Below are 22,247 nucleotides of genomic sequence, written 5' to 3' on the forward strand. Positions count from 1 at the left end.
TTGGGATACGCGCTTGCGTGCCGACTTACAGTCTCGCGCACGCCGGCTCTCCCTCCTGCTCGTGTCCTGTCGCGCTGCTCACTTGCCTCATCTCCACCCACTGGCGCACGCACACAGGTGCATGTGGACACAACATCGTACAAGGCAAGCCACACGTGAAGTCCCCTTCGCAAGCCGTTCGGCTGCACCCCCTTCCTCCCACCGAATGTGGCCTTCCCAGGCGCAGCAGAGGCTACCGCGACTGCTACTCGTCGTTGTGGGGACGGCGACGGTGGCGACGGCTGCGGGCGAGACAGCGGACGGCATCAGTCATGATTTTTGGTGGTGGCTCGCCCTCGGGTTTTCCGGCTTCTTCATCGTGTTGCTCATATTCACGCTGCTGTTCTCCTGGAGCCGCTCCCTCGATGCGTCTGTCTCGGTACCAGCATCGTCGCTCCACGGCAGACGCCACCAGCAGAAGCAAGACAACGTAGGACTTTTCGATGGCGCGACCTTCGTCTCGCCAGCCATGACTGCGATGCGTAATGCCAGCACCGGTATGGATGGCACAAGCCACGGCCCTGGTGAGGCTTCTGTGAGCTTGCTGCAGTACGCGGATCATACGAACCGTTGCGAAAACGCCGAGATGATGGCGGCCGCCCTCGAAGGCGGCGTCACGCCACTCTCGCACTACGGTGAGCCTCCAGCACCGCAGCCGCCGGCGACGACGACCGTGCTCTTGGCAGGACACAGGCCCAAGAAGGTAACGCCGGCATCGTCAAGACGATCACTCGACATTCATTTTCGCAGTGCTGCTACCGTGGCTCCGCGCGCTGCGTTGGCTACTCCGCCTGCCGCCGCCAGCCTTCCCAAACAGCTTCGGTCGTTTCCTCGAGCGCAGCGGCATCGTTGTCCAAACGACCTGGGAGAGGTGACGCCGGAGGCGGACGTGGATGTCGCTGTCAGCTCACTAGAAAACCCGCTGACTACCACTGACCTTCACAGAGCGGTGCCGAAGCTGCTAGCGGATCTCGTAGGCGGCTCCGCGCTACACTCCACACCAGCCGCAGCGGCAGGGAAGGGGAGGGGCGGCGACGACACCCCTCGCGACCTCCCTTTGGACGAGCTGACATTCTCTGGCGCGCCTGCGCTTGCGTGGCATGGTAAGCCCGCAACGCAACCCACATCCCCAGTGCCGTTGCAGCGAGCGTCTTCGCAGCCGCAGCGCAGCAGCTCTTCTGATGCGGTGAAGCAGTACTACTTCGGCTTCAAGCGCTCGCAGGAGACTGCCGCCACGGCAGCATGCTCGGAGTTTGTGCCGCGACGCGCGTGGCACGAGGCCGCACACGCACCGGTGCACCGCCGCTCCTCGCAGGCACGGCGGCGCCCTGCCGAAGTTCAGTCAGAGCCAGCACCGGGCGCAAGCCGTGAAGCGCTGCTCACGAACGCACCCACCACAACCGTGGCTGCGGCTGCGCTGGCTTCTTTGAGTCCACACGACGGCGCCATGTTCAAACCACTGACGCTGACGTTGGCGACGATGCCCCCATTTGCCGCGCGCGAGAGCGGCGACGCCACCTCGCTGACGGAGCTGGAGCCGTCTCCGCAGGGGCTTCACGTGGCTAGCGAGGATGGCGCTGCCGCAGCGGGGGCGGCCACGTGCCGGTCGTCGCCCCGCAAGTCGCAGCACGTCTCGTCGCTTTCACGGCGGAGGCTTCGCCCGGAGCTGTTTCGCGCGAGCGGCGATGGCGGCCCTGCAACAGCAAAGGCGGCTGTGTGCTGCGCGCAGTTCAACAAGCGCCCTGTCGCACAGCTGCATTCCTCAGATGCGCGGCCTACTCGGCAGCTGCTCATTCTACATGCTGCGCCTGCATCGGCTAACTCGAAACCACGTGGGCACTGGCGCGACCGCCCGTTGTCGTCGCAGCCGCCAGTGCGCTCACGTGGCGGTGCTTCGTCGTCGTTGGCAGCTCAGCGAACAGCATCGGCTGGCAGCACGACAGCGGAGCGGTCGGTGAGCACAACAGTGACGAAGGGCGTGCCGCAGCTGTTCTTCGGCAAGCGTGGAGCATCGCCGGTGCGGCCGCCAGCGGCAGCAGCATCTTCCCAGCCCACCGCGGCGACGGCGAAGGGAGCTCGGGGCGGCAGTGGAGGCACAGCCGCGCGTAGGCCGCCCATCGCAAAGCCTCTGTCGGTAGACCATCTCACCGAGGCCCTCGCACCTGCTCTGGTGTCGCCGTCGGCTTTCTCCTCTGTGAGCCCGCAGCCAGCGGCAGCCTCGGTGGCGCGGGGCTCGCCCGCACCAACAATGTTCACCGCTGCCGGCGGCGCATCCATCAGCCCGTCGGGGTGGGCGGTCGCTCCGCACCGCGGCTCCTTCAGCCCCTCGATGAACGGCCGCTCGCCGCTCCATAACAGCCCACGACGAAAGCGGAGCGCAAGCCTGGTAACGTTCCTCGACAAGGACGATGTCCGTGCCGGCAGCGAGCCTCGTGGGGTCCACGCGCCACCGCCGCTTGCGCAGAAGGTGCAGCTGCCACAGTCGTGCGAGCTCTCTGCTGGGCCGCCCTCCTCATTCTATGCCTCTCCTTCTGCAAGCGGCAGTGCTGGGGCAGCTCGGCTAGAGCGTGTTTCCGACCCTGCAGCGGCTACAGCCGCAACGGGCGTCGATGTCGCTCCAGTCCTGCGGAATGCCGGCGTGGCTGTCGCACAGGGGCATCAGATCCTCACGCTGCCGAGCGCCGCCGCGGCGGTAGAGCGACGCCGGGCGCAGAGCCCCGCTACTCGTGAGCCAAGCGCGGCTGCACCAGCGACGCCGCCCCACTCGGCGACGACAGCAACGCCGCTGGAGCTGCCTACCGACGTGGCAGCGCGCCGCACCCCGGCGGCGTTGGCACAACCTGCGTTTCTCACCACCCGTCACCACGGAGGTGGTGCAACAGCGGCTGCTGCTCTGACGCCAGGCCCAGCTGAAGAAAGCCGCGGTATCGGCGCCGAAGAGAGCTGCGACAGCGATGATGGTGGCTCTGTGAGCAGCGGGGCAAGCACCGTTGCCGCCGGCATGTTACCAGCTGCTCCACGCGGCCGGAGAGGCACGTTTACCACGGTGCCGCCTGCTTCAACGGTCACCGCGCAACAGCGGCAGTTGCATTCGACTGCGCCAGCCTACTCCGACGCCCGTCAGCAGCTTTTCTGCACCTCTGGAATCGAGGTCCTGCGCATCACGCACCCGACCGGTGTGGTACAGGAGTCACCTGCACCGCTCTCTGCCCTGGCGCGGGATCCCCGACACTATGACCTGACGCACACCGCCTCGCACTACCCGTCCACAACATCAGGGCGTCACCTCCTTGCTGCCCACAGCAACGCAGCGCTGCCGGCTCGCTCCCACTTTTCAGGCGCTCAAGTCACAAATGCGTCGGCGACCCGCAGCACCGGCAGCATACATTAGAGGGTGTGAGAGCGGGTTCAGGGAAGGGGGAGGGGAGGTTCTGTCAGCACTCATACTCTACGGACAGCAGCGGGTCCGCGAGTGAGCGGGTGGGTGCACCCGCCCCACATGCGCACGGCAACGTGCCTCCCCCCTCCCTCCCCCTTCCTTCCTCTCGCCGCACCGAGCGGGCGGGGAGGGAGGGAAGGGGTGCCCTTGGCACGTGCGGTTCTTGTTCGTTTTCGACCTCGTCGCCGTATGCGCCCGCCTTTTTCCCTTATGGATACAGCGCGCCGAAAGGCGCGGGAGTTGATGCCAGCAGACACAGGCCCACAGACAGACAGAGCGAGAAAGAGATTCACTTGCGAGCGTCTATTCTCCTTCTCCATTCCCCTGATGAGAGTGCAAGCAGCAGCTTGCACGTGTGTGTGTGTAGGGGGGAGGGCGCCTGGCGAGGTGAGGTGGTACTTGGCGCTGATGGTGGCGTTGGGGAAGTGGGAACAACGCCTGCGTGTGTACGCGATTGTGTCTGTGTGTCTGTCTTGGTGTTCGCTGATGCTGGATGTCTCTCTCCCGCTCACTCTCCGCTGCCGTCAATCTCGTCCTCGTCTCTCTCCGTCGTGTTCGTCTCTGTTGGCCGATATACGCATATTCCTTTGTTGGTAAGGCTCTGTCCAGCGTCATCGTTGTTTCGGTGTGCGTAAGACAACCCTTCCGCCGATGTGCCCCCCTCTCTCCCATCCGCTTGCCCCTCCGCCTTGGCTGATGGGTGGGGGCCGGTGTGGGTGGGCAGGGGAGTACAGGGCACTCGTGCGGTTGCTTACTTCGTGCTCATCGCTGTAACTCCTTAATGCGATCTTCATGTTCTCCTTTCATCTGGTATCGTTGCGGGAGGGATCCCTCCCCAGCCGTCCCTTGATTGCTGATGAACCTTCCAGCTGTCGGTGACGCTCGCGGCAACGCACACATGTGCACCAACACACTCCGACGCACGCCAAGACAGGTGTTCCTGTGCAGCGCTTGCGTTAGCTGTGCCTGCCCCTTTACTCATCTTGATCATCGCCGGCGACGTGACGCATGTGGACTCTGCCCCCCCCCCCCCCCCACGTATTGCTCATCATCCACCGTGTCTCGCCCTGCGCTCTTCTCCTCTCCCCTCTCTCGCGCTCTGCCTGTCTGTGTTCGGCATGTAAGCGCACAGACGCACGGCCGCTGGCTGCTCAGCTGTCGCTGTTTTGCATCACCAACGGAATACAACCAGCAGTGCTAGCACCCCCTCCCTCTCCCACACCTCCTCCCCGCCCTCGCGCATCGATCACGTGTCATGGCAGCGATAGCGTCAAAGGACACCGCAGGGGCGGCTGCCGCGGAAATAGAGTCGTGCATGAACCCTTTATCGCCTCCACAGGAGTCATCCACGAGGGCACATCAGTGGCGGCTCGTGGATGTTGACAGAGACTCTGCAGCGACGGCACGCCCCGGCACCTCCGTGTGGTCCATGGACTCTTTCAGAGAATCCACTCTAAGCTCTCCGAGGAGCGACGACGTGGAGCTAGCGATGGTAGCACCCGCTCTATCGTGGAAGGAGGAACGGCGACAAGCGTCGGGGGCCGCCGCTGCTGACCGAAAATCACCGCCGTTGTCAGGTGCCCCCCTGTCCTTGCAGGATCATGCGGCGGTATCGCATCGACTGCAGAACCTTCAGATCAGAAACAGGGCGCAGAGGCAGGCCGTGCGCAGCAGCGACGTGAAGGAGGATGGCGCCGCCGCCGGTGATGGCGAGTGCCGCTCTTTCACAAGGTGCGTGTTGCACTCGGAGGCCACAATGGAGAAGCGGTCGGTCTCGGTGGCGAGAACCCCTAGCACCGCCGCGCCACAGCCTCGCCTAACCGGCGAGCACCCGCAGCGTGCGCCCCCTTCGCAGGCGCAGCAAACCCATCCAAAGCATTCGCCGTTGCTGTCCTTCTGCCAGTTCGCGCCTCACCAGCTGCCACTGCAGGCGGCGTGGGTCTCCGGTGGCGGCCGTGCCGCCTTGAACCCAGGAGATGAGCCACTTAGCACAGCGTACACAGCGGCGGCGACCTCGGAGGCGAACAGCACCACATCAGGCATCTTTCCTGTTTCACAGTGGATCCGGGCTACGCTGGGTGTCCTTCCAACGCGTTCTCGTCCCCACAAGGAGACGGTGGCCACATCACCGTTGCCTCCACAACCGGTGACGTTGGCGACTCGCAAGAACCCGCCTGCAGCACAGGCGGCCACGCAGCTGCACGAGCGTCGCGTGGCCGCGGCTCTGCAGTCCCAAAAGGAGATGCGCGAGTTCATGGTGATCATGCGGCGCATGGAGGCTGCGGGCGGAGCCAACGCGGTACGTCGGCAAACACATCAGCGCCGTCGCCGCGAGACGTGCGACGGTGCTGAGAATGGCCTTTTGGCGTGTTGGCGCGCCTCGCACCAGGCCACCACGCCCCGAAGCAACAGCACAGTCAGCCATCCATCCGAGCAACCATCGTTGCATGGCAGCGCTGAGGCTGGTGACGGCGGCCGCGCCAGCATGGACGGCGAGGGGACAGACAAAGACGAGGCCAGGTCCTCGGCCACCTTCTCCGAGATGACGGAGCTCGACGAAGACGACCATATTGTCGCCACCCCCGGTCCCTACCTTCGCACGGGTAGTGCAGCTGGGCCTGTGCAGGCTACGCGGGTTCGCGGACGTCGCCGCGGAGCGCGCGGCGCTTCTGAAGTGGTGTCCTCCAAAACGTCAGCTGCCTCGGCGGAGGTAGCCGCTGCTGCAAACATGTCCCGCATGGCGGTCTACAAGCTGCGCGATCGGACGGCGCGGGGGTGGGTCGCGCTGCAGCACAGACGGGTAGCGTGCATGCGCGCCGGGACGCCGGTGCTACAGCGCGAGATTCAAGCGAGTCAGCAACGACTGCTGCACGCCTACAAGGGCAACACAGAAGGTAGTGGTGCGGGTGTGCAGGCGCAAGCGGGGCCCCGCGAGGCCATTGTGGAGGCTGCGACCACGGATGACGGGCTGATGAGCGTGGCAGGACTGCCAGATGGTACACCGAATCTCTTTAAGGTTCCGGTGGCCGGCAATCTGATGGCGCTGACCGTCTCGTGGGGCGGCATCCCCGACGATGTGCAGCCCGACGACGGCGCTGCCAGTAGCGATGACGACAGCGTTGATAGCGATTTCTTGAACATGAGGCACTCGGCGGCGAATGCGAAGCGTGTGACGCAGGTACCAGCGGCGGACGGAGAGGCAGACGGGGTCAGGGGGAAGAAGAACAGCGGTGGCGGTAGTGGCGTCGGCGGCGGCAAGGACTCGGACCCACTTTGGTTTGGCGGTGATACTCCCCTCGCGTTGATCGCGGCGCCGGATCAGCGTAGGACATCGCTGGCGCGATCCTCTTCTACGCTCAGCAACGGCACCTTGCGCAGCGCCAACGCCCAGACGTTGACATCCGTTTCGTGTCTTCTCGGTGGCGACGTGGCGACTCTAGAGCAGGCGGCCGACAAAACCACGTGCCTCTCAGCGCGTGCGTCCGTGGCCGCTGCCGCACCTGAAGCTGCGGCAGCGGCCGAAGAGGAGCAGTACCTACGCAACGAGCTACAGCGACGCCTGGCACAGGCAAGCGAGTGCACCATATACGGGCTGCACAACGCGCTGTGCGGCACGCGGGGTGGCCACCCATCCAGGCCTGCGAGGACGGCAGCTGCTGCTACAGACCCCGGAGTCGTTGTTGGTGGTGCTGATGCGGCCCCGCTCAGCTCACCGGAGGTAGCGGCGCGCCGGCATCACCTGGGACAGAGCGCTACGTCACCCGATCTGCGATTCCCAGCGCAGCAGACTTTGAGTCGGCGCACGTCTGTGAAGATGCCTTCCATCATACAGACACGTAACGCCGCGATCACAACCCCTGCGTCCGCGACAGCTGCCGGCGCGCTGGAGCGACGTGCCGATGCATCCCTCTTTCCCCCTGACTCCTGCGGCTCCCCGAATCGGCGAAAGCGTCAGGGCCGTGCCCAACTCGGAAGCGACGCGGCAAACTCGATGAGTATACTCAGCTCTGTCCCCGCTGCGCCGCTCTCCACGCTGCTTTTACCCCTCGGGGGCGGCGGCGGCACGGCGGCGGCTGCGCGACCGCGCGCTGTGGCGGCACAGGCCATCACCTCTGTGCCATCTGCCTTCGGCGCGCAGACACCCGCGGACAGCCTTGCCGCCGCCGCCGCCGTGCCACCGCCGTCCGGCCGCCCCCGACGCAAGAAGAGCTTTCCAAAGCAGAAGACCGTGCGCCGACACAAGCCGCTGCCGCCTGTCATCGGCGTCGGCGAGCACGCAGCGGTGCTGCTCCAGCAGGAGTTGCTGGCTACGCGACGGTGGGAGCTGGAGGCGGAGCAGGCGCACGCCCACGACATTGAATGCACCTGCGCCATGCTGCAGCGACTGCGCCCGCTGCGAGAGCAGATGATGGCGTGCGACACGTGCCCGGGCACGCGGCGCACTGGCGCGGCGAAGCGTGTCGCTGAGGAGCCAACCAATCCACTGCTGCTGATGCGCAGCCGCACACTGCTATCACAGATGGCGACGCCCACGACGTTGCCGCCACCACCGCCGCCGGGGCTGTCGAATGCACGACTCCGCAACACCGCTGCGACTGCGAAGGGGATAGCGGCATCCCCGCCTCCGAGGCGCAACAAGGCGGACGCCGCCATCGCCCGTTCGCACCTGCCGCAGGCGGTGCTGTGCCGTCAACGGCAGCTGATCTACGACGAGGCGGTGCGGCTGGACACTGGGAACCGGCTCGAGGCGCACACCGCCTACCTTGATGCCCTCACTCAACTCGCGCACAAGCACGTGCCCTCCGTATCGTGGCCTGCGGTGTCAGCGCTCATGAGCGAATTACGCGATCGCTTACAGCGCGAAGCGCAGCTGACGATCGGCGCTCCGTCAGCCACATGGGATGGCACAGCTAGTAAGCCGACCGTGCAGGCGGCCGCGATATCGTTGTCCTCGTCGGCGCTGGCGCTGACGGCGACGAAGCCAACGGCGAGGCGACTCAGCTCATCCTCCACGACGCCCTCACTGTTGCGGACCTCTGCGGCACTCCAAGCAAACCCACCAGCGCCACCGCCGTCCGCGCAACAATATGGTGGCCTGCAGCAGCTCATCGCTACCCACCTCGGCGTGCTCGAGTTGACGCAATGGCCGGTGCAGGAGGTGTTGCAGCACCTCGCAGCTCTCTATCGCGTCCCGCTCTCCCTCCTGCACGAGTGGATCGCGGAGCAGCAGCGGCGCTACTCGCGCTCGTACAGCTACGAAGAACGCTTTCTTGCAGTTGATTGCACCATTGCCGGGCGCGCGGCCACGGCCGACGCGGTGCTGCGACTCACGCTGCACCGCTGCCGTCGACCACCACTGGCACCGCTTCAAATCTCGCCGAGGACGGCAGGTAGCGAGAGAACGGGCTACGTCAACGGCCTCCAGCAGCAGCAGCCTTCTGGAGAGGAAGGGGGCCTGTACTACATTCGGGTGCGGTCGGCAGTGCAGTCCGTGGCGTCCACGGCGGTGCCGCTGAGCTTGACGGCAGCAGTCCCATTCTCGGGGGCGGCCGCCCCCGTGCACGCCTTTTCGGCGTCGTCCGGCAAAGGCGCGCACTCGTTGACGGTGCGCTCGCTCTCTGCGATGGCCTCCGATGCCTCCACGCTGCCGCCCTCATCGTGTGCCAGGGCTCTCAACTTTCTCGGCCAGACCTTGATTGTGAACTTGCTCTCCGCCGCCGCTACCGCCTCCGGCCGCTCGAGGGATCACCGGCGCCGCACCGCGACCAGAGGAACCCTTATCCACCGCAGCAATGGCAGCAGCGGCGCTGACGCCGACGCGGAGACCGACGGCTCTGTACTGATGGTGGAGCTGATGCAGGCAGGTTGCACAACCCCTCTGGCGTGCGGGGAGCTAAACCTGCGCAAGCTCGGCTTCAACGCGCACAACACGAACAATGGCGGCGGCGGCGGCAGTCGGATGCGCGCGCAGAACGTGCAGATCGCGCTGAGGCGCAAAGGCTACCGAAGCGCGATGCTGAGGACGACGCTGGAGATGATGTGAAATGGTGGCGGCGGTGGTTCTGGTGCGTGCCTTCACCACCATGTGAGGATCTCCTTGGCGACGATGTCGCATGCATCGTTCCTTCCTTTCCGTCTTTTGCGATATAGGTGCCGGTATGCCTGCTTGCGCGTATGATGTACGCTATACAATGTAGAGAGAGGGGGGCATGGGGCGACCCAACACACAGGCGCTGACCTCTTCTACCATCCTCCCCCCGCACGCGTTTCTGTGTCAGTTCTGTGTGCAACTGCCGCTTCTGAACACCAGGCCCCGCCCCTCCTCTCGTTCTCCCTTGCTCTCTCCGCAGATTTGCTCAACTCGGTTGGCGCCCGGCAGGAGCACAGAAGGGTGAAGGGGCTGCCAGCATCGTTCGGAGCAGAGAGGGGGTGAGAGAGCGGTGAGCCAGCGGGTGCCTGCCTGCCTTTCCGTCTCTCTCTCTATCTCGCCCTCCTCTGTGGCGTGAACACGGACACAGGCGCGCAGGCAGCAGCACGCACGACGCGTGCTGGCGCTCCGCGAACGTGCGCTCATGTAACAAATATGTGGTCCATGGACTTGCGGTTTCCTTGTTTCTGGCTTGTTTCCCCCCGGCTCGCTTCTGCCGGCACACGCGCGCCTTTACGTGGCTTGTGCAGCCTCACGCTTCCTTCGCGGCCGCGTCGAAAGTTCGCGTTCGGCTTTTGGTTGACGCCGCATCGTGTCTATGCCTGATGGCCTAGGCCATCGCCCTACCCCCTCGCCTTCACCCCGGACCCGATGTGGCGACCTCTGGCGGTCCATTCCTCTCCTTGTCTCTGTCTGTCTCGGAAACCCTCGCTTGCGACTCGCTCAGCAGCCAAGCTGAAGGAGTAGCTCGGCCACAATATTGCGTGCATGACAAAACAGAGGGAGGGGGAGGGGAGGACGGTGAAGTGGCGGGGCCCCATCGATGGATGCGCTGAAAAGGGGTGGGGCGTGGCAGCTGGGATAGGTTGTGCATACGCGTCCATGTAGTCGCGCAGCACAGCCCTCCTGCCGTTGCTGCATCATCGTGCCGTTCGCCTTCCAGACCTCCGGCCGCTCTTCTCTCCTTTCTTGTCCAAGCTGATGGCGCACGCACACGCATGTGCGCACCCCCCTTCACTGATCCTCCCGTTCTTCACTCTCCGTCTACTTCCATGGTGGCAGTGCAAAGCCAGACGACACCCCCACCCCTAACCCCGAGAAAAGCGGTTGGCACCCTGAACGCCACCACTACCAGCGCGATCATCAGCGCGCGTTGCCTGTCTCTGTCTCTGTCAGCCTCCTCGTGTGCTGCCCTCGGACACTCTTTCCTGCCTTCCACATCCTCCGTCTATCATCCTATCACGAGCGTCTACCGCATGCGGCTAACGTAACGCAGCGGCGCGAAGGTAACAAGCGCAGACGAAATCTAAGAAGGCCAACGGAGAGGTGGTGCGTTGTGTGGGACGAGGGAAGAAGGGAGGGAGAGAGGGGGGGGCCTGTCAACGTGTGAAAGCTATACCAGCGCGCACACATACACCCCTTCATCTTGTCTGTCTCGCTGCGGGGGGGGGCGGGTAGCGGGTCAGCGTGACGGCGTGCCGGCTGCTTTGCTTCACCGCTGTTGTCTGCCCTCGTGTGTGCGCGCGACACGCCTCGCGCACTCGTCCACCACCCCCACTCCTCTTCTTCGCGTTGTGCTTCTGTTCGGTCTCCGCTCCCGCTCGACCGCTGTGTGCTTCGGGGCGTTGGCTTTGTAGCGGACTCGAAGCACACGAGTAAGGAGAGGGCTGCGGCGGCGCGATGCAGCGACGTGGTTGGCGCCCTGGCCATGACCCTCCTGGGTCCTCGCCAGTGACCTGGCTCTCTAATACGAGTTGCACTTTCTCCTACGCATCATCGGCGGCGGCGCGGGGCGCGCTGATCTGTGGCGCTGCTGCAGCTTCGATAGTGGAGACGCAGCAGCTGGCGGACGCAGCGGCGCGAGCGAGATGCCGCGCACATTGTCGATGCGGAAGCGCCGCCACGGCGCTACGGCGATCGAGCCTTCAACTGCCGACTCGGCGCCTGCAGTCCTCCACACTTGCCAGTGCCCCGTTTATTGTCACACGGAAGTGCCCACTGCACACGGCGTCGTCGCCACCGCCATGTGCTGAGCCTGCGCCGCAGGGCCACAGCGGCGGTGACGGCCGTTTTTCTGTGCCGACCCCATCAGCCGCAGCGGCTGCAACGGATTCGACGCGGCAGGAAGTGGTGCACCGCAGACGACAGGCAAAGCGGGCGGCTGCGCGCAGTGAGAGCGCCTCCACCAGCGCCGAAAAGCGCGCGAGCGAGGAAGCGGGTCGATACGGTCGTGATGCGCGTGACACCAGCAGTGGTCACCCCCGGCACACAAAACAGCCCCTGTCAGCCGCCGCCGCCGCCTCACAGAGGACGCCCATGCCAGCGCGGCAAGACGAATGCATCTCGGGCCAGGGGCCAGCACTTCTGGAAGCGGCCCGACTTCCTGCTCCGCCGACGCGTTACAACGCCACGCCGGAGTCCATCTGCAGCTACCTTCTTACCCTTCGCCGCGCGGTCAGCTGCAACCGCGCCGGAACTCACCTCTCGAGTATGACGCGCCGAGCTGCCCTGGTTTTCATGCATCAGATCCTGCCGACACTCATGGCGATGCCGCCGGTGCCGGAGGCTGATCTGCTGACGGGGTCAACGGTGTCAACACCCGGGGGCGATGCCGCAGTTGAGCGACACGATGTGGAATCGGGGGCAAGCAGTAGCATTGCCGACGCCGCGCGCGCCAGCTTCGACGTCGAGCCTCTCGCTCATCCTTCTTTTCCACCTCAGCCGCCGCCCCGTGCGTCTCATCCGAACACGCTTGAGTCGCTTCCTGCCAGTGCCGATGCGTCCCGGCAGCTGAAAGAGTGGGGCAAGGGGACCGTTCCGTGGACAGAGCCGCTTGCGGAAGCCATTCTGCTGATGTGCAACAGGCTTGATTGCGAGATACGTCAAATGTGGGTCGCGCGAGCCGCGCTGCTCTACCTTGTGTTCGAAGAGGGGAAGGCCTGTGCAGACCCCCTGCAGCCGCAGCCCGCTGCGTTGGGCGCCCCGGCGAGCAGCCCGACGCGCACGCCAAGGAGTACTCTGAACGACAAGGCGCAGCTGGCGCTCGCGCTGATGCGGACGCTGGAGGTGCATCGTCGTCAGAGTCGCCTGATGCGTGAGGTGCTGCGCCCGGTGACGATGCGGTTTGTGCTGCAGCTGCGCGAGAAAGCCAATGCCGCGGCGTCTTCCGACGGGCTCGGCAGCCGCGGGGAAGGTGCGGCGGTGGCGCTCTCGGAGCTGAGGAGCCGTGATATCCGTGCTGCGGGCGTGGGTGGCGACGGCAAGGTCGCCGCGCATGCATCATTCGTGCCGCGTGCCGTTGCCGCGCCCTTGCCCCCGCGTGAGAGTTCCTTTGTGAATCTCGAGCGCTACCTTGCAGATGGGCTGCTGCCACTGCTCTACGGCGAGTTCGTCCACTACTGCCGCGCTGTTGAGCAGTGGCATGACTGTAGCTACCGTGCAGTGGCCCATACCACTGTGGAGGCAACGACGGCGGCCGCCAGCACAGCGGCAGCCGCACCGGCTGCCTCACCACAGCAGCAGCACGCTCCCCGTCCAAGTGCACAGGACGGCGGCATGTGCTTGCCTTACATGTCGCGCGCTGACATCGAAACTTTTTCGCTGCTCGCCGCGGTGCTGCACCGGGCCCTCGGCCTGCGCGGTGTGGCTCGCTGCGGCGACGAGGTTTATTTTGACTTGAACGGGCACGGCGCAGATGCGTACACATCTGTGGCGCCGAGATCTCACGGGATCGCCAGCGACCCGAGCGGAGGTGTGGGAGCTTCTGCCGACCATCTCCAATACGGGCGAGAGCAGTTGCGTGGGTCCATGACAGATGCTGCTCCTGCTGGCGCACCGCGGCCTCCGAGGAAGCCGCGGTGCCAGCCGGCTGTGCCGCTGCGGGCATTGCGGCTCACGATTGAGGCCATCACCGCAAGGCTCGACGCGGATGGCGGACCTCACACAGGAGCGCAGGAGCTGGTCTCCCGGAATTCGATGCAGCAGGTGCGCGCGGGCTACGATGTGCGAACCTATTCCCCGCCGCCGTTTGTGCCGCCGCTGGATGCACGGGGAGCGCGCGGCGGCGGCGACCCATCTCCGCCGTCTTCAGCGTCATCGCCCACATCGAGGTTTGGCGGGGCAGCAGCGTCCTCTTCCGCGCGATCACCGCGTGTGCCCTCGGCAACGGTGCCATCGCCGAAGGCCGCGCGAGAGGGACGCTGCCATGGTGGTTGCAAGGGCCACGACTGCATGACGACAGGCAGTGGATCACCGCGCACCACGACGACGACGCCGTCGCCGTTGGACGGATTTGGCAACTTTAATATCGGTAGCTTCTTGCCGATTCTCACCCTATGCGCCCACGACCGCTCTTTCAACATTTTCGTGACGACTGCAGCAGACAGGACCGACGTCCATGCTGCGACGACGTCGGTCGCTGGCAGCGCCAGTCCCGCAAGTCCGACGCCAGCGGCGGAGCCCAGTGCACCGTCCGAGGAGGACGTGTCGGCCCTCGCCGCCGCCGTCTCGAGGCTTCTTCTCCTTGGTGTATACTGGGCACCGCTCTGCCGGACGTACCAGCTGCCCGCGGTGCTGGCCTTCTTCGCTCGCGCGACGACAGTGGAGCTGACGCACGCCGCTGCAGAGAAGAGCACGTCAGCAGCAGCAGCAGGGCCCAGCCCGCACCCCGCTTCGTCACATTCGACCGCAGCCTCGCAGAGCACAGGACCGGCGCGAGAGGCGGCACCGGCGCCATTGGACACGAAAGTACTTCAGCTAGTACGTGACGCGTTTCTGCCCCCAAGTGACGATCTCGCCGCACCGTCGTCGCCGTTCGTGCAGCAGCTGAGCCGCCTGATCTACTCGAGCGGGCGCTACATTGAGTGGCTGAACTTTGGCACATTTGCGAACATCGCCGCCACTCTCGACCGAGTGCTGTCCCAGTGGCCGATGCATCATGCCGATGTGGCAACGGCGGCCCCGGCGCGCTTCCTCAGCGGTAACGCTGATGTGGGATGTGGTTGCGCAAGCGACGACCGCGGGGGCGGCGGTGGCGGTGTTTGTGTTGCTACGGCCGCCACGGCGTCCAGCGGCGGTGAGTTGTCTTCATCTGCCGCCACAAGCTCGTTTCAGCGTCACGACGTGGTCGCGCGAGCTGCCGGCACGACGCCAGCGGCTGATGCGGCCGGTACTGCTGTGGCACCACATGCGACGGGATCGTGCGTCGTCTTCCGTGCGCCGGTTGCGGCCGGGATGGCTACCTTGCACGTTTTCGCCGCCATCGCGGACGAGTTCTGGTCTCGGGAGCATGGACGCATCATGTGGCAAGCTATTTCCAGACAGGCGAGACAACGCCTGGCTGTCATGTCGAGCACGGCTCTCATGCGCGCGTACTCGACGAGATTCTTAGGGTTTAGCACGCACACCTGCACGTACACACGGCTCCGAGTGGCGGTGCCGAACGTCACCGGCGATGGCACGACGACGACGACGGCGGCGGCGAACGGGGTTCGAGAAATTCTGACGGTGCCCTTCTACGTACTGCGGCTAATGGGAGTGCGCAGCGCGGCTGCCGAGAGTATGGGCACGCCTGATGAGGTGCTGAGGGTGTACCGCACGAGCGAGCGTGCGGAGTCCTACATGGCGGTGCTGAACGCCCTCGGCAGCACCACGGCAGCGCGCCCGCTTATCTGCGAGTATCTGAGAAGCGACTTTATGTGGCGCACCATCCCGAACGATGCCTTTGTGCCGCTGGTCACGGCTTTGGTGGAGCTGGAGTTGACGAGTATGACGGTGCCGGAGCTCTTGTGGGTAAGCGGCAGCCTGGAGCACAGCACTGGCCCGAAGCATGGCCAGACCGCCACCTGGAGTCTGCCGGGGCGGTTGGCTGGATGCTTCTCGTCGCACACGATGAAGAGCTTAAACGCGCGCGTCGAGCCACACGAGCTGCGACTCCTGACCACAGACGATGAAGATGCTTACACCTTCTGCATGGAAACCGACGCTCGCGAGCTGCAAGAGATGACTGGCACGGACAATCGCCACGGCGGTGGCAAGCTCCCTCTTCTCCACTTCACGCTGCGCCGGATCAGCAGAGATGGTCGCGTGCTGGATCCGCCGCCGTCGGCGACAACGACGCCCAGTGCCGTGCGCGGGCACACGGGTGGGCGAGGCAGTGCCACGCGATCGTTCACCGTCCGTCACGCTCCCCGCCAAGGCGCTGGTGGGGGCCGAACACCGACACGCTTCGTCGGTGCACCGACGTGCTACAGCCTCGAATCGGTGGCGAAGTTGCTGTGGGAGCCCGCCTACTCAAAGTCGCCCAATGAGGGCGCACGAATGCCGCTGACAGCCTTTCCGCCGCTACTTCGATCTATGACGCTGCTGTCGGAAGCGGAACGCCGCGTTGACGACGCCATGCTGCATGACGCCGCCGACCTCCGCCGCGATGGCGCCTCGCCTGGCAGCAGCGAGTGGCACGCAGGCTCAGAGCCCCCGAGCCTTTGCAACGTAGAGCTGATCTTGCGCATGGCCTGGCGGCTACTCTTCGGCTCTGCCTCTGAGGCCGCCGCAGTTGCAGCGCCAACGGAGGCGGTTCCGCTGGAGGCTCTCGTGACGTTGTACCTGAGCCTCACCAGCGTCGCGAGTCAATGGACCGCGTCGTCGCACACTCGCGCCCTCGGCGCGCGTGCAGCGTCGCGTGAGCCGGCCGAGACGTCTCCCGTCGCGGGCGAGCGCGCGCGCAGGATCGGGGGCGCCGCCAAGGCGTTGGCGCCGCCATCCATCTTGCTGGCGGTGGATTGTTGCTTGGCGCACTGCGAAGCCGCCCTGCGACCGCGGCTGATGGCGATCGCGCTTCACACGGACGGCAGCGGCGCGGGTGACGCTGCATGCATGAAGCCGGAGCGCGTAGCGACAGACCTGCGGGTATCGCTGCAGCTGGCAGTGCTGACGGAGAGACTCCTGCCATGCCCGGCAAATATGGCCGCACCGGCGACGGCGGGTATGCCCGTTCACGAGCTGATCCACCGGCAGCTGTTTTGTGAGCTGAGGGCGAGCCTGCGCGAGGCACCGCTACAGCGGATCGCTGGAGAGGTATCGCGGCTGCCGTGGTGGGTAGCGCGGCGCGCGCATGCCGAAGTGAGCGGGGACGGCACGTCGCCCTCGACCTCGTGGGTCGAGCCGCTTTTGCTACGGGAGATCGGCGCCAAACGGCTGCCGGTGACCGAGCGCGCCACTACCGCCGCCGCCGCGCCATCGGCGGCGTCGTGCTCGAGTACGAGTCACCACAGCTTCGAGCTCTTTGAGTGGGCATTGCTGCCGTTCTACGCGAAGCTGGAAGCACGCCAGCATGATGCCAACGCGGCCGCCACGATGGCCGATAAGGCTACGACTGCACCATCGCAGCCACATTCGACAGCAGCACCGATGATGGACAACTTCCTCTGCCTGGAAGATGCGTACCATGACTGTGCTGCTGGGCTTGCTGCGCACCGGTGGTCGCCGCAGTCATCGCTTCATGGGCTTTCCACCGGCTTATCGTCCGGCGCCACTACGGATGCCACTAGCGTCAACGGCGACGGCAGCACGACAGCGTTCCAGACCAGCGGCCGCTCCTCTGCGCCACACATGGCGACGCTCGAGGCTGCTCTGAACGCCTTGCCAGCCCAATGCGACTCATTTCACATCCTCCTGCACGTGGTCCGGCAGCTGTTCCTGTCGCACCCGGTTCTCCTGTCTACCGCACCCGACGCCGCACTTTACTATGAGCTACGCACTGCCCGCACGGCGCCCGACCACGAAAAGAGCATCGCGTCGGCCGCTTCAAGTGCTTCAGCGCCGGAGCACGTTCTGGGGGCGGCAGTGGGACGGCAGGCGTGGGCGACGCTGCCGACGCAGCGAGTGGATCTGCCACACGACCTGCGCCAGCGCTACGTCGACGCCCTCTTCCGTTGCTTCAAGCGACTCGTGCCTCACCACAGCTGCACTGCAGAGGAGCTGGTGGAGTTGCTCCACCTTCTGTGGCTGGCGGACCCACACGCCTCCCGCGTCGCTTCCTCGGCTCCTTCGTCGTCGACGAAGGCATCGACGTCGCAGTGGCCGAGCCTCTTCGCACGCTGCAGCGCCTTCGTGAAGGGGTCGCTGGCTGAGCTGGACGCTGCCGTCGAGATGCAGGACACAAATCCCAGCTTGAAGGATGGCAAAGACGTCGGCGCATCGCCGTGGCTACTCCGGAGTGTGCCGGATGTGCTTCAAACGGTGTACCGCACTGTGCACTACGGCCTCACCAAGAGCATCGTGTTCAAGCCTCGAGAGATGCACTGGCTCTCCGTCAACGCCATGGCCCTTCACCCACGATCGATGGTGCTCTTCCTGCACTGCCTCAACATCGTAAGAGGGCTGGAAGAGCAGCGCCAGCAGCACGCCTCCACGCCGCAGCCGCTGTCAAAGCCGCCGTTGCCGCAGCGGCAGCAGCGAGCACATCACTCGCTGAACAGATTGCACAAGAGCACACTCGAGCTCTTCCAGCCCTTCGTTGTGTATGCCTCGATCACCGGAGAGGCGATATCGGGGGTGGCGAAGATGCGCTACATGCCGCTGATGCTGGGACCTTTGAGCGACATGGACCCGCAGTTGGTGCTCGTCCTCATTCAAGCCACGTTTGCAGGGGCTATGTGGTCCAGCGATGCTGGAAAGGATCCACATGGCCGTGGCGGGGGCAGCAGCCGGCGTGAGCGAGCGAACGCGGGGAACGCCGTCTTCTATCGCAAGATGCTTGCTGCCTCACAGACGGGGGTAGGCCCCATGCGGATGGGCCAGAATGGTCATCTCCAGCCCACCCGCACGTTGGGCGATGGAGGCGTGCAGAATGCACGACGACTTCCGGAGAGCATTGCGGCAACGATGGCGGCGTTGTTGATGGTGGCAAGTCACGTGCAAGCGTCGTCGACGGTGTGGGCCTCGAACGGAGGAGCAGGAGGGCACGGGGATGCATATTCGGCCATGGGCACACGTGCGGCCCCGCAGCGAGCTCCATCGGCGCACATAGGCAGGGCGCATCATAGCGCGCTGATTTTCCTTCGCAATTCGCTTTATGAGCTGCTCCTGCTGGCGCGCTCGCGCCGACCGCTGCAGTGCGCGTCCGCCGTCACGGTCGTCCAGGTAATGCAGCTGGCGGTGGTGCAAGAGAGCCCGCGAATGGCGAGGCTGCTGGATTGGCTCTTCTTGAGCCTGCTCATACCACCCGTGCAGATTGTAGAGAAGGCGATCGTTCCCGCCGCCACGAATGCATCGTTTCACCGCGGGAGCGGGTTCGCCGCAGCCCCTCTGGAGCTCCTCTCCTCGCCTGCCACCGCCAACACCGCCACCGCCGCTACTCTCACTCAGGGCGGCAGCGGCAACGCCTGCGAAAGCAGTGACAAGTACAGCCTTGTCATCCCTGTAGACACCCTCGGGGGCACACGCTTCCCAGCCGCGCACGAGGCCGTGCTGCTGCTTCGCCTGCTGCCGGTGCAGTATTGGCGCTCTCTGCTGCATCGTGATGTCTGTTGGCCCAGGTACCGCGGGTACGCGCTGCAGATGCTCAACAGGCGTTGGCGTTCGCTGACCGTGACGAGAAGCGACACCCACACGGCTGATACGATGCGACATCCCACACTCAACAAGTGGAATCAACTTCGCGGCTCGCTGTCGTCACTCTTGCTTTCACTGGACGTCGAGTCGATCGCGTGTCTCGTGGCGGAGGCGATGGGGCCGATGGTGCTGTTGGTGGTGACGACGGAGCTGCTGCGCGTGTTGGCACGGCAGCGCGCCTGCTCGGGCGACAGCCCTACCACCGCACGCAAGGAGGCGGAGGGCATGCCACGCGCCGTATGCGCTGCGATGCGAACTGCGCCGCACACCGACGGCTGCCAGCACGCGCAAGCGGACGAGTGGCCAGCGGGCATCGCTGCACCGAGTGACGCAGGCGACGACACCCTCTCGCCCGCAGCGTTGACGTCGTTTGAGGTGGTGCGTCTTTATGCCTCTCCTAGGTCCGTGCTGACAGACGAGGCGGTTCAGCCGTGGCTGGAAGCGGCGTGCAATGTAATCGATCAGCTGGCGAGTACGCGGCATACCGACTTCGTGGCGGTGCTTGAGCGGGAGGCGGAGTGGCAGAGGCGCGTGACGGAGGCCTCTTCGTATCGCGGCGCGGCAGCGGAGGAGGTGCCTCTTGGAGTCTTCCACCGGACCGCCGTTGAGGCAAAGGCGGCGGCGAGAGCGGCTACCAAGGGAGGCGCCTGTGAAACCGCTGCGCCCGTGCTTGACATCGGAGAGGACGGCGTAACTGAGGCCAGCGGCGTCGGCGACGGTGCTGAGGCACGCGATAAGGCTGCGCTTGACTCTGACACCGGCGCACCGACGGCAGGCGACGACGTGAGTGCTCTTGTAGGCAGCGACGGATGCGGTGCACCGACGACGGACCTCTTCGCTACCACGGCCGCCGCGCTGGACGACGCCGCGGGCGAATGGTCTGAGGACTCAGACGCGGCAGCAGAGCGGCCGCTCGTGCTTGACTGGAGGCCAATCGCCGAGTTTGTGCGCGCAGTGCGTGAGGTGGATCCAGGCATCTCACAACGGCAGGTGCGACTGGAGTGTTGGATGCGCCAGCCGGAGCTGGCGGCGGGCGCGCCAGCGGAGGCGCAGGCGCTGCCAGCGGCGCGCACTCGCCCCTTCTCGCCAGCAACGACACCGACCGCTCCGTCAGCGTCATTCGCAGAGGCAGCCATGGCGGGTGATATGGATGATGCCCGTGATGTGCTGCACAACGCTGCTGGTGCCATCCTGCAGCATGCACGCGCGTACTGGCAGGCGGCGGATCGAGCGCATGGTGTGCGGCCGCTGTTGATGATGAACTTGCGCGACGCTCTGAACTTTTATTCTCTCGATACGCAGCAGGTCTGCCATACCGGTGACGGCGCCGCTGGCGGGCAGCTGGTAAGCCCCACTTACGAGGGCGATACAGCCAAAGCCCCGAGCAGCACCGCCTCTTCCGCAGCCAGGGACAGCACCCGTGACTCTGCCGAGATCGTGGAACAGGCTCGCTGGCTAGAATACGTCACTGGCGGCAGCGACTTCGACCGCAGCAACGATCCCGCTGCGTCCTGGAACAGTCTCTCCACGACGATGGTACTTGGGCTGGTACGCCCCTGCCCCGCCCTCTCGGTGCCATCGATTCGCGCGCCCAGGGCAACGGGTGAGGCGACGACGGTTGGCGAACACAAGCGTCGTCGGATCGCCCTGCTCCGACGCGCCGGTGTGCTAGCCTCGGCGCAGGAGATGGCAGAGCGGTGTCGCGCGTACGGGCTGAGCTGCGCGATGCGGCGTGACGGCGCGCGCACGTGGCTTGTCACATATGCGACAGATTTTTGGCGCCGGAAGTCGCGGCGGCTGCAGCGCGAGATTTTTGAGTGTGTTGTCGGTGACGGCGATGTCGCGGCGGCTGCACGCGCACGCTTGCACGCGTCCGCCAGTGGCGTTTCAGCGAATCGCCATGCAGGGGCGGCCAGACAGGAGACAGCAGCAGCCGCGTCCGTGGCAGGGCGGCCCGTGATGGATGGACGCATGTCTGACGTGGAGCGTCGTGCCCGCCACCGGCTCCAACTTCTCCGTTGCGATGACCTCGCGCAGCTACTGCTGCTCATGACGTCCAAGACGTCGGCGGCGCTACCGTTGCCGAGTGCGAAGGGTGGAGCCGACACGGGCACGGAGGCATCGCTCTCGCTTCTACGGCTGAAGATGCGTGTCGTGATGGAAACAATGGCGGAGCTGCTGCCGAGCGCCTCCACGAACGAACTGATGCAGGTGGTGCTCGCGCTTCTCAAGCTCTCGATCTCTGCCGCAGCGACCGACGCCAGCAGCACGGACGCGACCGCGTCCCAGCTTCTTCACTACGTGTGTCTCGAGGCGCGGCGCCTGCTGGCGAATGTGGCGGTGCTCGTCGCCAACGATGTGGAGCGCTTCACCTTTGGCGAGCTGCTTTGGCTCATCACGCGGCTGCACACCCCATGCATTCGGGCGGCGGCACCGCCTCGCGCGCAGTCGGCTCAGCAGGCGGAAGGCGGCGCGGCGGCGCGGGGCGAGACGTTCCCGAGGCCTACGCACGGCAAGACGTCGGGAGATGAGTCTCTCGATGTGTCGATGTCTTACGTGTCAGCCGCTGTCGCGCGCGCCATCCGCGTTGTCATTGAGGGCTCCAACGACCCCACGGGCGGTGAGCGAGGTGACTGTGCTGACCCTCACGATGAAATCGGCGATGACACTGATGTCTCGACTAACAGGACAGCTGCCTTTGACGACGAGGTGCCCGTCAATTCTCAGTCGGCGTCACCCGTGACAGTGGCGCAGTGGGCCAAGGCCGTCGCTGCGGCAGAGCAGCTGCAAGGGAAGTCGCAGATGCAATACCTGCTGCAGCTGGTGGAGCGCTCGGCGGTGTGAGCGAGCGCTTTACATTGTTGTGTGTGTGTGTGTGTGTGCGTGCGTGCGTGCCATTGCTTGTGTGCCGCGTTTAATGTCTTGGGCGTGGATTCCGCATATTCGGCAACGTGATGGGCAGGAAAGGGGCGCCCGGCGGCGCATATCCGTGGCACCGATCACCGCAAT

General features: G+C 65.3%; 3 protein-coding genes across 3 annotated transcripts; all 3 read left to right on the plus strand.

Annotated features, from left to right (window-relative positions):
- Nucleotides 1-205: 205 nt before the first annotated feature.
- On the plus strand, nt 206-3,430 carry LINJ_06_0820 (hypothetical protein, unknown function; the record flags this gene model as incomplete). Its single annotated transcript, XM_001463125.1, has 1 exon — nt 206-3,430. One exon carries the CDS (start codon nt 206-208, stop codon nt 3,428-3,430), a length of 3,225 nt encoding a protein of 1,074 aa, XP_001463162.1.
- A 1,303-nt stretch (nt 3,431-4,733) lies between these two features.
- On the plus strand, nt 4,734-9,521 carry LINJ_06_0830 (conserved hypothetical protein; the record flags this gene model as incomplete). The annotated part of the gene is made up of 1 exon (XM_001463126.1): nt 4,734-9,521. One exon carries the CDS (start codon nt 4,734-4,736, stop codon nt 9,519-9,521), a length of 4,788 nt encoding a protein of 1,595 aa, XP_001463163.1.
- Nucleotides 9,522-11,306: 1,785 nt separating this feature from the next.
- Nucleotides 11,307-22,082, plus strand: LINJ_06_0840 (hypothetical protein, unknown function; the record flags this gene model as incomplete). The annotated part of the gene is made up of 1 exon (XM_001463127.2): nt 11,307-22,082. The coding sequence occupies one exon, from the start codon at nt 11,307-11,309 to the stop codon at nt 22,080-22,082; it is 10,776 nt and encodes a 3,591-aa protein (XP_001463164.2).
- Nucleotides 22,083-22,247: the final 165 nt, after the last annotated feature.

Source organism: Leishmania infantum, chromosome 6 (genome assembly GCF_000002875.2).
Source record: "Leishmania infantum JPCM5 genome chromosome 6".
Lineage (NCBI taxonomy): Eukaryota > Euglenozoa > Kinetoplastea > Trypanosomatida > Trypanosomatidae > Leishmania > Leishmania infantum.